At 33.5% G+C, this 16,647-nt stretch overlaps 1 protein-coding gene across 1 annotated transcript; it reads right to left on the bottom strand.

Moving 5' to 3' along the window:
• Window positions 1–7,654: 7,654 nt before the first annotated feature.
• Window positions 7,655–8,331, bottom strand: LOC131501998 (rRNA-processing protein FCF1 homolog). The gene has a single exon (XM_058712615.1). It carries the CDS (start codon window positions 8,298–8,300, stop codon window positions 7,698–7,700), a length of 603 nt encoding a protein of 200 aa, XP_058568598.1. The 5' UTR covers window positions 8,301–8,331; the 3' UTR covers window positions 7,655–7,697.
• Window positions 8,332–16,647: the final 8,316 nt, after the last annotated feature.

Below are 16,647 nucleotides of genomic sequence, written 5' to 3'. Positions count from 1 at the left end.
TTACCCTGAATGAAAGAAGCCAGGCTAAAGAGCACATACTGTATGATTCCATTTATATAAGATTCTAGGAAATGAAAATGAAAATATACTGATAAAAAGAATGTCATTCATTCCCTTCCTCTATGTTCATCTGTTCTGTTACTCAAATTCCACGTTTGAGTGAAATCATATGATATGTCTTTCTCTGACTTATTTCATTTAGCATAATACCCTCTAGTTCCATCCATGTTGTTGCAAATGGCAAGATTTTGTTCTTTTTCATTGCTGAGTAATATTCCAGTGTACATAAGGAAAGGAAAAAATAAGAGAAAAAAGAGAGGGAGGCAAACCATAAGAAACTCTTAAATGTAGAGAACAAACTGAGGGTTGCTGGAGGGGAGATGGGTGGGGGCAGGGATTAAATGTATGATGGGGTTTAAGAAGGGCACTTTTTGGGATGAGCACTGGGTGTCATATGTAAGAGATGAATCACTGGGTTCTAGTCCTGAAGCCAAGACTACACAATATGTTAACTGACTTGAATTAAAAAAAAAACTCACAAACTACGAGATCATGACCTGAGCTGAAGTCGGACACTTAACTGACTTAGCCACCCAGATGCCCCAATATAGAATTAGTTTTAAACAACAAATAAATACTTCCATTGTCATCTAACTTAGATATAACAGCCATCAACATTTTTGTTTTAATTTTTTACTTATCTGTATTTTTGAGCATACTGCTTAGCAATTTGGGACAAATGGTAACATTGACTCCTCGGAGTTTCTAGGTCTAAAAACAGGAATAATGAAAGAGGAAGCATAGACTTCAAGCGTCTTCAAACTAATAGTAATGTGGCAAATGTCCAGAAGTCTCTTTTTCATGTCTACTTCTGTCTGGGTTTTTAGGGCCTAATCCTAAGCATGGAGTCATGCTGGTACTATATCTGAAGGACATTTAACAGCATTCATAGTCTACTGAGCTAGAAAAGTTTCTTAAAAGTTCAAAAATGTATTTTAATTCTAGTCTCCAAGTTTTCCATAATGACATTTGCAGCTGTATTAAAAATGATTGACTAAAGCTGTACCTATTCCTCAGGCTAGTCCTTGTTCTTGGTGAGAGAAATAACTTGGTGAACGTTGTTCAGAGCTGTAGCCCCACCAGCACCAGTATTCTGGTCAACACTGGGGCCAACAAATTAATCATGCTGATGAAATCTAGGGAGAATGTGTTCCCTGCTCTAGCAAGCACACTATTAGTATAGCTAACTATGACATGGAGTTGGTAATAGTGCTGCCACGTGTCTGCAGAACTCATTGGTGCTATCTGCAGCATCACACCTGGATGTAAAATTGCATGTCTTCCCTCCACCACGGGAGTACTTCTTTGAAATGTTTGTGCAATAGTTAAAATTAAAAAGAAAAAAGGGGTGCCTGGATGGCTCAGTCGGTTAAGCAACCGACTCTTGATTTCAGGTCAGGTCATGATCTCAAGGTTCAAGATTTCAAGCCCCACGTCGGGCTCTGCACTGACAGTGTGGAGCCTGTTTGTGATTCTCTCTCTACCTCTCTCTCTGCCCCTCCCCTGCTCACATGCACTTTCTTTCTCAAAATAAATAAATACACATTAAAAAAAATAAATAAAAAAGACATGATTTGCAAATGGCAAGATAGAATTGTTGAATCATTATATTATACATCTGTTAGTATATAATATTGTTTGGTAATTACGCTTCCATGAAAACAAATAAAAAAAGAAGACATGAGGAAGGAGATCAGACATGAGCCTATGACAGAAAGCCATGAAAATTTTCAGTAAATACTTCTGTTTCCCCTATATTCTTGTATACACTCCCATACAAACATTGTATGCAACTATTTTAAATAATTATATAAGATAAATATGCAAATTATGTGTAGAATGAATTTGTTTCTTAGCTTTTTTATTGTTCATTCTGCTTAAATACAGAAGACATTCAGTTGAGTATTTAACAAAGGAGATTATAGTGATGTGGCTTAAATATTCACGTGTTCCTCTATATGTGAGTGAAATATATCCGTGTGTAAAATATATATAAATTTATATCTAACATAAATATATAAATAATATTGAAATATAAATACATCTAAATTTATATTGATATATATATTATATAAGTATATAACATATACATGTATATATTATTCTTACAGCTCTGACAAAATTTAAAGTAAAAAAATATGAACATAAACAAGTAAAAATAATGTGTATGTGACAATATGTACTTTATTTTTATTATCATTACTTAAACTCAGTGAGTTTGATATTCTGTTAAAAAATGAATGCAGTGCTCCAAGTAGATAAGTGGCTGTAGATTCACTTTGATAAATAACTAATATCAAAAGCATATTCCTTGATGTACTTCCACTCCTTGTCATATTACATATCTCACTTTTTAATGATATATGTGAAGCTATTTAAATGATCTGAATAAGTTCAAACTGGTGATACATATTAAAATTTATCATAGAACAAAATCGGGGCAAAATGAAAACTTTAAATGCTATCCATTTTTATACCTTTTAAATGCTATTTTATAGACTGATTTTATTTGCTTTTTGTTTTGCAAATAGGAGAAATGGAGATATGTGGTAGCTGTCAAGAACTGTGAAGAGGCTAAGGTTTTTATCCTTCTTGGAAGCTAACAAGTTAGCCTGTCGCACTTTCATGGATACTGGCAAAAAAACATGAGGCTCTTGGGTAAGAGACAAAGAACTTTATTCTCATAGCAGTAGTAGTTGCCATAGTACCTGCATTTGCAGTTTGCATCGCAAACCCCAGTAATCACAGACTGGTATAAAGAGGACCAGGTGATATCAAAACTTGCTGTGAGTTGCAGTGCAGAAGAGGAGCTCTGTGCTTAGGTAACCTGAATCTTGTATAGTGGGCAGTGAGCATGCCCTCCCCCTTGCTCTGAAGATGTTGTATATCTATGTATATGTATATGTATATGTATATGTATATGTATATGTATATCTATATCTATATCTATATCTTTATATCTATATCTATATATCTGTTTATGTATATGTATGTATATATATATATGTACATCTATATATGTGTATGTGTATATATGTATATCTATATGTTATGTACATCTATATGTATATCTATATTTATATCTATATCTGTATCTATAGATAGATAATCTTCTGAGGCCGTTTGCAACAAGACTTTCTTGACAAGATCGTCTGGAACAAAGGGCAACCAGTGCCTCACATGATAAACAGAAATGCAAGTGATCCATAGAGAATTGTCCCCTAGCCATTACATATTCTAATTAGTAGTTAAAGTCATTTGTACGGTTGATTTACTCCTTCTTAGACCTAAACCTTTGGTGAAGTAATATGAATGGATTTACTTGCAGAAGAGAAACACCTTTACAAAAACGTATTGTCTCAATCCATTTTCTCAACATCCATCTGGTGCATATTTTATTGGGAGAAAAATAAACAGCAGGACATAAATTAAAGTCCACATAAACAAATTGGGTTCATGTATTATATGTTTAAGTGACGATTTACTCACAAAATACACTTACTATTGTAAAGCTTATTCCAGGTGAGTTTCTCCAATGGAAAGTTAAGGCTTAAGCAAAATGAAAAAAGATCTTCTGTTTTTCTATTTTGTTTGTCAAAATAAAAGTCTGTGAAAACATCTATGTGCCCCCAAATGGAATTAATCAAAGATAGAAAAGATACATAAATGAACATAATAAACCTGGAGGGTTGGGAAAAATCTTCCTTCCTCTTATATTTTACACACACTTACCATTAGTATGTTACTGTTTTGACCCCAAGGTCCTAAGCTTTTCAATGGCACAATAATAAGCATTCATTTCCTTCTCTAATGAAACATATTTTATAGTCTGTAATATCCTGTGAATAAGGAATCAGTGAGATATAATAATACACGAATCCTTACCAGTGTTCTAATGGAAGTAACTTCTGGTTATAGGGACATTTTTGAAGTATTAAATATAAAATTATATTTAAAGATTTAACATTTAACATTCTTAGCACCGGGATAATCTCCTTACAAAACCCTGAAGAATGGTCATCATTACCTTAGAATTCAAAAGAAAATGTTTCTACTTGCATTTTTGAAACCACTAGTGTTTTAATAAATGAAGTTTCTTGTCAAGGAGGATGGGGGTTGCTTCTGGATTAGATAGTCTTTAAATCAACTCAAATCACAGATACATACAAAACTGCTAAAAATCTTCTGGTTATTATATCACTTATCAGAATGTGTTGACGCTATGTTTCAAAACCAAATATAGTCATATTAAAACTGCCTATAAAATAGTCCAAAACATATCAGCTCTGCCTCTAAAAATTCATGAGGGTGTAAAAATAAAAATACTGAATATGCCATCTAAGTTGAGATCCCTTATGATTAATTTCTGTTTCTTGCTGCAAGTTTATAAACATGCCAATAATTCCTGCACTACATTAAAAAATTCTTTCTTGTGAACTGACCATGGTGACAAGAATACAAAAGTCTGCATTTTTAAACATATGAATTTGAATTTCTCCTTAATGTGGACATAAAAGCAGGCAGTGTCGAGAGTTGCATCAATCCTTCCCAACTGTCTCAAAAAATATGTGCACTGTTACAATAAAAACAGTTCACCAGCTGTTTATGTAAAAATTATTTGACGAAAAACAAGCATAGCCATATGGCACTCTAGCTCTGCTGTGGGAGCATGAAGAATAATTTTGCAGGCTGTAGTACATAATGGTCATGCTAAGTAGGGTGTCAACTATTGCAGGCACATTACATTAATAGTTAATCTGTCCTTTTATCCTCTAAGTACTTACATTTCTTAACAGCTTGTAGTTTGGAAACAAGTTAACAACTCACTGATTAAGAATTAAAATTTTGGAAATGACAAAATATTTGATGTAATATGGACATAATATTCATTTGCTAATTAAAGGTATTATTTAAATAATACATTAATTGGATGACAGGAATGTGTTAGGGGAGCTGGTTCTCATTTCGATCTCAAGTTCCAAAAATATAAATATGTTGAAGGTACTACACTATTGATTTGAAAGAAAAATAATTAGAAGAGGTATTTCATGTAAGAACCAAATTGGCATATCCACTCGCATTCTTAGACTGTAAGAATTATACCTTACTCACCTTTATATTCTCTACAATATCTATAGCTGTGTCTTGCACATATTAAGCAGGTAATAAATATTTGTCGAATAGAACATTGTTAGAACAAAAAGAATTATAAATACCACCAGCAGACCGTCGAGTCTTTAAGTTCATTTAGCACTTCTGGAATACACTAGGGAATAACCCTCATCCATTACATAGAATGCATACTTGGATGTTTATTAGCTTATGAAACTCCAATATTTTACTCTCACACTAATTTTCCTTTTTGAGTTGTTTACATATTGGGAGCTAGAGTCAACTGAAAGACAACACTGAATGACCTAGCTTTAATTCAGCAAGTTAGAGTACTTAATCTAAGATCTTAGAAAAGAGGGTAGAACAAAATGGAGAAGAAAAAAAGCCAGGTTAGAATCCAATTATTTACATTCTTAGTTTTGGTCGATACCCTGACAAAAAGATGTCCATTGGCATGTGGCTCTGTTATTAATAACTTAAAAATGTCAACTGAGTATCATGGTGACATTAATAACAGAGAAAGAAACCACAGCAGATATAGTTCTGTAAGAAAAATGTTGCAGACATAACATCTATTTCTAAAATGCTTATCCTTTGTGGTTTTCATAGTTCATTTGATACATGAATGTCTGGTTTAAACTCATGATCTATGTAATCCCCCCCATATCAATTCCCAAAGAAAGATGCTAATGTTTAATTTCAGAGATTTAGAACTCCACATTAAAGAATTTCATATTGGTAATGATTTCCTTGTTTACAAATGGTAAACACAGTTTGTGTGTAGGTGATTATGTCTCAAGAGACATTGGAAGAAGGCTTTGCTATGGGTACATAGCTCGTATTGGTTCATGGAATATAACAATCATAATAAGAAAGTATTATGAAAATAACTTGAAAAATATTTGAGAAAACAAAGTCTTTAATTTGGTATAGAAACAAATAGTAAGAGTTCATGGCTTAATATTTGAATGATGGGACAATTAAATACTGCAATCACAGAGGTGTCAATATTTCAGTTGATGACAGTCACAATGAAGCAAAACTCACAAGACTATAAGAGACTCTAAGATATAAGATTATTATCCCTCTATGATATTAACATTTAAGAAAGATTAGACTTTTTTAGTTGAATTTGTTTCACATGTTACATAAATTGATCAAAAAGGCAGTTTTCAGGGGCACCTGGGTGGCTCAGTCAGTTAAGCATCCGATACTTGATTTTGGCTCAGGTCATGATATCACAGTTAGTGAGTTCGAGCCCCACGCCAGGCTGTGTACTGACATTGTGGAGCCTGCTTGGAATTCTCTCTCTCTCTCTCTCTCTCTCTCTCTCTCTCTCTGACCCTCCCTCATTTACTCTCTCAAAAATAAATAAATAAATAAACAAAGAAACTTACAAGATTTTTTTTAAAAAGGCAGTTTGCCAGGCGTGCACATCTTTTTATTGATTTTTACTATGGCATGTGATTAAAGTAACTGCTTTTTATCACTTTAAAAGACGTTTTTTTACAAGAAAGTCTGCTGCTCATTTGTTGACTATAAGAAGTAATATTTTTAGGGGCACCTCGGTGGCTCAATCAGTTAAGTATCCGACTTCAGCTCAGGTCATGATCTCACGGTTCATGGGTTTGAGCCCCATATCGGGCTCTGTGCTGACAGCTCAGAGCCTGGAGCCTGCTTCAGATTCTGTGTCTCCCTCTCTCTCTGTCCTCCCCCATTCACTCTCTCTCTCGCCCTCAAAAATAAACATTCAAAAAGTAGTATTTTTAGTAAGATGTTAGTAATGTATATATTTAAGGTTTCAAGGATTCACAAAGTACTTGAGATGGCAATAATAAGAGTATCGAGAGATATGCTTATCCAGAATGAGCATGATAGTGTGAAGTAATGGGATATGATAATTGGTGAACAGAAATGATATTTTGTGAAATAAAAATCAGCTGGTGTTCAGAAATAAGAATACTTTTGAGGGGGAGTAGAGATTTCTTGATTTCTTGATTTCTAGATTAACTTATATATATATATATATATGAACATATTTTTAAAATATTCATTGTATGCTATTCAGACGTTAACACAAGGCACACTTATTTTTAAAAGTAAGGAGCTGTCCCAAGAAGAAATAAAAATCACCCATAATTTCCTCTCAAGAGATAGCTTATCTCTGACTGACTTATTTCACTTAGCATAATACTCTCTAGCTTCATCCACGTCGTTGCAAATGGCAAGATTTCATTCTTTTTGATGGCTGAGTAATATTCCATTGTGTATATGTACCACATCATCTTTATTTTTTTATGTGTGCAATCATCTGATTTATAAAAAGATGCAACAAAATTCAAATGATACAAAATATCAGTTTCAAAACAACATCAAAAGTGAGTGTATTTAACCATACTCAGCTTATAACAGAGCAAATGGGTAAGAAGGAGAATAATTAATGTTATAGCATATTGCTATATGAACTGGCAACAGAAAAAGTTGGTAAAGGAAGGCAGAGGAACTCTATCTTTAGAGTGTTAGAATTAGAACCAAGGGGTTCCATAATCATCTGGCATCTGCTCAATGTTGTACCTATAGTTAGAAATGTATATGATGGGAACTCCAGGGATCTTGTGGATTCTGATCCTTCGTTTAAGGTCCCAGTCAACTGTGGCCACAATGTAACACTTATGCTGAGTTACTCTCTTTACTAGGCAGTCATCTGCATAGGTTCCTTTGTGTGTGCATGGCAATAGTTCAGATCTTGGATCCTTGGTGATCCTTAGAGCCACTCGATACTTTTGCCCCAATTTCTCAATTTCAGCCATTACACAGTCAGTTATACAAGGGATACACTTGGAATACAGACAGTCCATCATTGATTGTACTAAGTCAAGTTTGGCTTTAATGGAAAAGTTGATAAAGTTGGTATCAACCAGGATGTGGTAAGGTGGGCCCAGCTGTGTGTTATATTGGAAGAATAAGCAGGAAGGATGTTGGGGGACTTCTCTTCCCTTGCGTGCACTTGGATCTTTCTTTTCTTTCTTTTTAGGTTTCAATCTATCCTTCTTTTTCAGCCTCTGATCTCGGAGACTAAGCATTCGCTTCATGGTCGCATACTTTCTTGGTTTCTTTTGCTTCCCCATGTTCACGCCGCACTCTTGTTTCTTCCGGAATCCCACATCGTCTTTATCCATTCATCTGTTGATGGACATTTGGGCTCTTTCCATAATTTGGCTATTGTTGATAATGCTGCTATAAACATTGGGGTGCATGTATCCCTTTGAATACCATATAATCTCACTCATATGTAGAATTTAAGAAACAAGACAGATAATCATGGGGGGTAAAAAAGAGAGAGGCAAACCAGGAAATAGATTCTTAACTGTAGAGAACAAATTGAGGGTTGCTGCAGGGGAAGTGAGCAGGCAGATGGGTTAAATAGGTGATGGGGATTAAGGAGGGCCCTTGCTGGGATGAGCACTGGGTGTTACATGTAAGTGATGAATCACTAAATTCTACACCTGAAACTAATATTACACTGTATGTTAACTAACTAGAATTTAAATAAAAATTTGGAGAAAGAAAGAAAGTAATTATATTCTCATAAGTGGAACATGTTGAATAGAAAACAGTATTAAAGTATTAACTATAAGGGATGCCTGGGTGGCTCAGTCAGTTGAGTGTTCAGCTCTTGATTTCAGCTCAGGTCATGATCTCATGGTTTGTGAGTTTGAGCCCAGTGTTGGGCTCTGCACTGACAGCAAGGAGCCTGCTTGGGGATTCTCTCTCTCTCTCTCTCTCTCTCTCTCTCTCTCTCTCTCTCTGCCCTTTCTCTCCTTGCTCTCTCTCTCTCTCTCTCTCAAAATAAATAAACTTAAAAAGTAAAGAAAAATAAAGCATTAACTATAAGACAGAGTCTATTAGATATATTTTTTAAAGTTTATTTACAGTGTTTTAAATGTTATTTTTAGTATTTGTTGCACTTTCCCAGTCTACATTCTTACTTTGTTCATTTATTTTACATACAGAATTTTATTTTTTTGTAGTTAAATCTGTCATATTTATCATTTATTTATGTTTTCTGAATTTGGGGTCATATTATAAAGGTCGTTCTTTCTCCCAAATGACCTTAATATTCTTCCACTGTTTTTTTTAACTCTTAACGTCCGATATATTTACTAGGCAAAATCATAAACGGTTGGTCTATAGTTTGGATTTTGCCTGGAATTGTTTTTATTCACACAGTGAAGTTTTTGTTGTTGTTGCTTCAGTTCATCAGCGTGTGTGTTTATAAACTTATTTTTGAAGTATAATGTACATAAAAACAAAAAAAATGAACTAATCATAGTTACAGCTCTGTGTATTTTCACAAAGCGAACACATCCATGTATCCGTCATCCAGATCAAGAAAAAGAACTACAGCAGAGACAGTATTGTGAAAAAAAACGTTGCAGACATGCCATCTGGTTTTAAAACTCCGAAGCCCCCAAAGTACCTCCTTCCAATTGCTATTCTTTCTAAAACATAACCACTCTCGTAAATTTTAAAAGTTCCAAAAGATAAGTTTGCCAGTTTTTGAACTTTATATAAATTGAAGCAATAAAATCACTGCTTTTCATATGATTATTGACCATTTAAATATCTTCTTGTGAAAGTGCTTATTTGGGTCTTTTGTCTATTTTTCTACTGGGTTGTCTCCCTTTTTTTAATGTTCTATAGAGGTTCTGTATGTTTTTTAGACATAAGAACTTTGTTGGAAGTCTGTGCTGAATTTATCTTTTCCTGCTTCTTGGCTTGCTTTTTCATTCTCCTAATAGTGTATTTCAATACCAAAAGTATGTCAGTCTATTTTGTCAGTTTTCTCATTTTTGATTATTATTTTTTTGGGGGTCCTGTTTGAGAAATTGTTGCCTATTCCATGGTTATAAAGATGTTCTACCACATTTTCTTCTAAACACTACATTGTTTTAACTTTCACAGTTGGTATGCAATGCATGTAGAACTGATTTTTCTATTATATGTGTTAGAAATGATGAGTTATTTTTTTTCTCGTAAATGTTCATTTCATCCAGGACCTTTTACAAACAGACACTTCTTTCTCTACTGCATTCAGTTGTCATAAATCAAGTGGTCATATATATGTGGGTCATCTTAGAACTTTTCAGTCTTTTCTGTTGGCCTATTTTACTATTCTTTTGCAAATACCATATTGTCTGCGTTACTGTGGCTTTGTAATCATTTTTGGTAGCTGGTGGTATAAGTTACCGAGTTTTGCTCTTGTTCAAGATTGCCTTGGCTGTACTTGGCCCTTCAGGTTTCTATACACATTTAGAGTCAGTTGGTCAATTTCCATTTTTAAAAAAACTGCAGAAATTTTTATTGGGAGTGCGTTTAATCTCATATTTAGTTGGAGGAGACTTGACATCTTTAAATCATTCGTTCTCTAATCAATGAATAATTATTTAGTTCATCTTTTTTTTGTATTTAGCTCTTCTTTAATTTCTCTCAGCTATATTTTGTAAGGACATATTGTACATATTTATTAAACTTATTTCTGGGTACTTTATGTTTTTAGGTAACTTTGTAAATGTTTTTATTAATCTCATTTTTGTTTATAAACCATAATATAAAGATACAGCCAATTTGTTTGTATCAATTTGTATCCCACAACCTTGATGTGTTTACTTATTAATTTTAAATATTTTGTCTATAGATAACTTTTAAAATTGTATGTAGAACCCTATATGGTTATTAATGACAATTAATAACCATTTAATTGTTTTTTTTAGATCCTTACATATTAATGTATGTATTTATGTATGTGTTCTTGCTTCCTTACAGTAGCTAGGGTGGCCTTCAAAAGGTTAAATATAAGTGATGACAGTGTTATTAATAGGCCTATTTTGTCTTGTTTCTGATCTCAAGGGGAAAACTTTCAATATTTCACTATAACTAGAATGTTTGCTCTAGGAATTTAGATCCTTTTTATTCAATTCAGGAAATTTCCTTTTCTAGATTAATGGTTTTTATCAATAATGACTATTAACTTTTGTCAAATACATTTTCTTCATTGATATATGTGATTTTCTCCTTTCGGTCCTGTCATTTTTTGAGTAAAATATTTGATATTTTTAATGTGAAAGAAATCTTACTTTCCTGGAATGAACCTCAACTGATCATGATGTATTATCTTTTTTTACCTAGATTTATTTATTATTTATTATTTAATTTACCTTTTTATTTATCACTATATTTAATTTTCTGATGATTTAAGATTGTTGCATCTGTGCTTATGAAAGCTAATTACCTATAATATTATTTTTCATAATGTCCTTGTCAAGTTTTGGTGTTACAGTTAGGCTACTCTCATAAAATGAATTGAGATGTCCCCTGTTTTTCTATTCTTTGGAAGTGTTTTTATGTAATATTGGGTTTTTTTCTTCCTTAATGAAGCCATTTGGTCCTGGAATTTGCTTTGAGGGAAATTAAATTATTGATTCTGTTTAATTTCATTACTATTCAGATTTTCTCTTTATTTTTATGTAAATTTTAGGAAGATGCACTTTTCTGGGAATCCATCTAGTTTAATAAGTTTTCTGTAGTACAGTATTTTGGATGTGTGTTGGAGCTGTAGTGATATTCCTTTTTCATTCTAACAGTGGCTTTCTTATGCTTTCACTTTATTTTTCTTGATCCCTCTTGCCAAGAATTTATCCACTGAATTAGTCTTTTTAGGGTATTAACTTTTAGTTTGTTGATACTGTATTATGTATTTGAACTCCATTTCATTGATTTTTCTCTTCTTGTTTATTTTGTTTTTTATTCTTTGGGTTTATTTTGCTTTTCTCTTGCTATTTTCTTGAGATGGATGCTATCTTTTGTTAACTTATCCATTTTTACCCTCTCCTCTTCTCTAAAATATGGCTTTTAAACTGTAACATTCCCTATAAATATATGTTGAGTGTTTTGAAAATGTTATGCTGTATTTTTATTTTCATTCACTTCAAAATACATTCTAATCTCTGTTTTGTTTTTTTTTCCTTTTCTCCGTGGTTTATTTAAAAATGTATTTTTCTGGGCGCCTGGGTGGCTCAGTCGGTTAAGCGGCCGACATCGGCTCAGGTCACGATCTCGGGGTCCGTGAGTTCGAGCCCCGCGTCGGGCTCTGTGCTGACAGCTTGGAGCCTGGAGCCTGTTTCGGATTCTGTGTCTCCCTCTCTCTGACCCTCCCCCGTTCATGCTCTGTCTCTCTCTGTCTCAAAAATAAATAAACGTTAAAAATTTAAAAAAAAAAAAATGTATTTTTCAATTTCTTTTTTTAAAATGTTTTTATTTATTTTTGAGAAAGAGAAAGCACGCGCGGGGCGGCGGTGGGGGGGGTGTTAGAGGGGGAGGGGCAGAAAGAGGGGGGACAATTTCTGAAGCAGACTGCACTGACAGCAGAGAGCCTGATGCAAGGCTCAAACTCAGGCACTGTGAGCTCATGACCTGATCTGAAGTCAGATGCTTAACTGACTGAGCCATCCAGGTGTGCTGTATTTATCTATTTCTAAAGTTAAGGGAGATTTTGATGTATTTTTTATTGATATTTTCACCTAATTACATTATGATTAGTGACTATGATTTTCGTTAATTCTCTGAAAAATTTTTAAAGTTATTTTGTGGCCTGGTATATATGGTTAGTGATTTTAAATGTTCCTTGTGTGCCTGAAAAAATGTGTGTGTTGAATTCACTGGGTAAAATGTTCTCTGTATACCCTAAACATCAAATTTAAAAATCGTAAAATATTCTGTATTTTATAAATGTTTTACCTGCTTGATCTATCAGTTCAGAGAAGTATACTAAAATCTTTCACTATTTTTATAGATTTTTCTATGCCTTCTTATATTTTTGTCAATTTTTGCCTGTGTACACAGAATACATATTATTTGAGGTATAATGATTAAAATACTTGCATCTTCCCAGGAAATCAAACTTTTGATCATTCAGAAATAATCTTTATATCTAAAATTGCTTTTTTGCTTTTAAAATATATTTTATCTAATATTAATATAGCTATGCTTGACTTATTTTCATTGGCATTCACATGGTAAAACTTTTTCTAAGCTTTTTCAACATTATTGTATCCTTTTGTTTCAAAAAACTCCCTTGTAAGTAGCATATGGTTGATTATTTAAATCAGGTCCGAATCTATTTTCCTTTAATTAGCACTTTCATTACATTTCTTTAATAAACTAGTATATTTAGGTTTACAAATACTGGCTTGTTATTTGCATTCATATTGTCCCAGATGTTTGATGAATCTCTTTTTCTCATTCTTTACATTTTTTTGAGTTGAACATTTTGTTATTTCTTTTTCCCCTTCTATGATATTTATAGTTTAATATTCTTTATTTCTTCAATTCCTCTGTCTCTAGAAATTACAACATGCACCACTGAATTACCAAAGACTAATATTTGTTGGTTTTTACCCTCTTCTTAGTAAATGTGGGAAATGTAGTCTACTTTAACTACAATTAATTCTGTTTTTGATTTATGTATATATTATTTCTGTGGGGTTTCATTCTTTAATTTTTAGCTCTGGCAGATATTGTTATTTTTATTTCATGTACTCTATGTTGATTCAGATTTAATCGTATTTACAGTTTTGCTTCCTTCCTGCATCTCAAGACCTTACATTTAGGATTCTTTTTTTCAGCTTAGACACACTGTATTTTTTCCTTTATTGTGATATGGTTGCTGAAGGATTATCGTGATTTCTCTTTGTCAGTCTATGTCTTTATTTCCTGTTCATTTTTGAAAGGTATTTTTATAGAACATTTAATACTATGTTGGTAGTCATTTTATTTTAATACTTTGAAGCTATAATTCTATTGGCTTCTGGATTTCATTGTTGTCACAAAGACAGCTATCCTTTAAACTGTTGATCCTTTAAATGTGATACTCCCATGAATTTTATAAAGATGTTATTATTTTTTGCTTTGATTTTCCACAGATATATTGTACATATTCTTGAATATCTTTTATCTTTTGTGGGTTTCATTGGGATTCTTGAATGTATGGGTTGATATGTTCTATTAGTTTTAGAAAATTTATAGCCCTTTTTTAGTTACATTTTCTTTTTCTCTTTTTCTGAACTCCCTTTAAATGAATTTAAAACCTTTCATTGTATTCTCTGTCTCTTAGCCTTTCTTCTGTATTTCATTTACTTTTTCTCTTCCTGATTCATTCTGTGTAGTTTCTTCTGACCCATCTTACAAATCACGATAGTTTTGTTTTGTTTTGTTTTTCAACTGAATTAAATATGCCGTAAAATCTACCCTTTACCTTTTTAATTTTGGTCATTGTATCTTTTAGTTCTAGAATTTCTGATTGGTTCTTTTTGAAATTGTCTTGTTACTTTTTACACTTTGCTGTTTCTTGCTGAATAGTTTAAGTTCAGCACTTACCTCCGTGATCATGGATGGCATAGCTGATTTATAGTCTCTGTGTGTCAGTTATATATGGTATCTGTTCTTATTGTGGGACTGTCAATCATCGTGTCTCCCCATGTACTGGGTTATTTTTTATTGTGTACAGATGATTTGTTTGGATACCTATTTAGATATTTTATTGTGTTCTGGACATGGATATGATGATTTTATGTATCTGTGCCTACAGCTTCCAGGGAACTTTTTCCCCTCTACTGCCAAGTGTTTGGAGGCATTGGTAATCTAAAATCACCATAATCCAATTTTAGAGTTTGAGATTTTCTAGGGACTAGACGACCTAAAACTGCTTTGGTCCATGCAAGGGCAGGTTTCTTTCTGGTTCATGGTTAGTCCTAGTTTACAGGATCCCAGGAACTAACCTAAATGAAGGACAGGTTACAAAACTGTTGTACATCTTGGCAGGATCTGAAATTAAGTTCATCTTTTGATCACTTAACCTTTCAGACTACGTCAGCCATTGTTGGCCTCTTAGCCACCTGCAAAGGGTCACATACAACATTGCAAGTATTGCTTTCAACTCTGAATTTCTGTCTTCTCCAAGATATTGGCTTTCTATTTCCTCATCATATTTTTAGCTTTCTGATTATATGTTTTCCTTCTTCTCCAGATTATTAGGTATGTTTTTTGGGATGCAGGTTCTGGATTATGCAATTTACCAATTCAGTAAACTTTATACGGCTTTCTTAGTCATTATCTTATAATATTGACACGTTAAATTAAGTGTTGACAAACAGTGTGTGTTCTGTTTCTACTTAGGTTTCCCTTGCCTGTAAATTCTCCAGGGCAACGACGAAATGCTGTCTAGAAAATGCAGAAATTGTGAGTTTAGCAAGGATTATATATTCAATGATATCTAACAAAGTTCTTTGCAAGTTACTTTTTTAAAATTTTTTAAATGTTTTTGTATTTATTTTTGAAGGAGAGAGAGAGACAGAGCATGAGTGGAGGAGGAGCAGAGAAGGAGAGGGAGACACAGAATTCGAAGCAGGCTCCAGGCTCTGAGCTGTCAGCACAAAGCCCAACGCGGGGCTCGAACTCATGAACCGCGAGATCATGACCTGAGTCGAAGTCGGACGCTCAACCGACTGAGCCACCCAGGTTCCCTTATTTGTAAGTTTCTGATAGCCATTAAGTTGTTTGCTTTGGTTTTCGCTGTGAAAAGATTATTTCGAGGTTAATCCTTTTAAATTTAAATATTAAAATGTATAACTTAATATAAAGATTAAGCAAAAAGTTTAAACACACTTGGCTGTTGGCGAAGTGGATGGTTATCCATGTCTGTCCCTAGAAAATCATACTAGACACCATTCTAAAAGCAACTCAAACAAACAAACAAAATACTGACATACCGGCAATCCTGCACCATGTTACACTTATTAGCTAAGCATTTAATCTCTTTACTTAACAACTTTTATTAAATATATGTCACATGGCAGGCACCATCTTATCTACTAAGGAGATAGAACATGCTGTCCCTGTTCTCAGAGACACCGAAGTCCCATGATAATAGCTGTTCAATAAAGAGATACTTGTGTAACAGTATGGTGAGTTATCTGGTAGAGACAATGACATAAGTCTTCAGAGTGCTGAGGGTAAAACGATTGGTGAACAACAGCAGAGCTTTGAGAAATTGGCATGTCTTTCCCTTCATCCCAACTAAGGATGTGCCTATAAGCCAATTCCATGTCCAATTCCACCTTTCCTCTCCATTCTGTTTCCCAGGGGACAATGCATCATTCCTAGGTTTTCTCCATTACCGCATGCCTCATTTGTAAATAGAATCCCTAAATGATTCAAATAAAAGTCTTGGGCAGAAATGGCATGTACATATGTGGAAAAAAGAGGTATTTGAAAAATCACCTAAGAAAGAATAATGCATAATAATGCATTTTATGCTTCAAGGAGATGCAGCGATTGTTTCTTTTTTGTGGCAATCTTACAATCGTCAAAGTAACTTTCAAATACACTTCTGAAATATTTCAGATTTTATTTCCTTCC

Source organism: Neofelis nebulosa, chromosome X (genome assembly GCF_028018385.1).
Source record: "Neofelis nebulosa isolate mNeoNeb1 chromosome X, mNeoNeb1.pri, whole genome shotgun sequence".
NCBI lineage: Eukaryota > Metazoa > Chordata > Mammalia > Carnivora > Felidae > Neofelis > Neofelis nebulosa.
The sequence above is the reverse complement of the archived record's forward strand: the minus strand, read 5'-3'. Positions and strand labels throughout refer to the sequence as shown.

Bases quoted from the DNA above. Each gene is read 5' to 3' on its own strand.
- LOC131501998 (XM_058712615.1), bottom strand. From the start codon at position 8,300: ATGGGGAAGCAAAAGAAACCAAGAAAGTATGCGACCATGAAGCGAATG.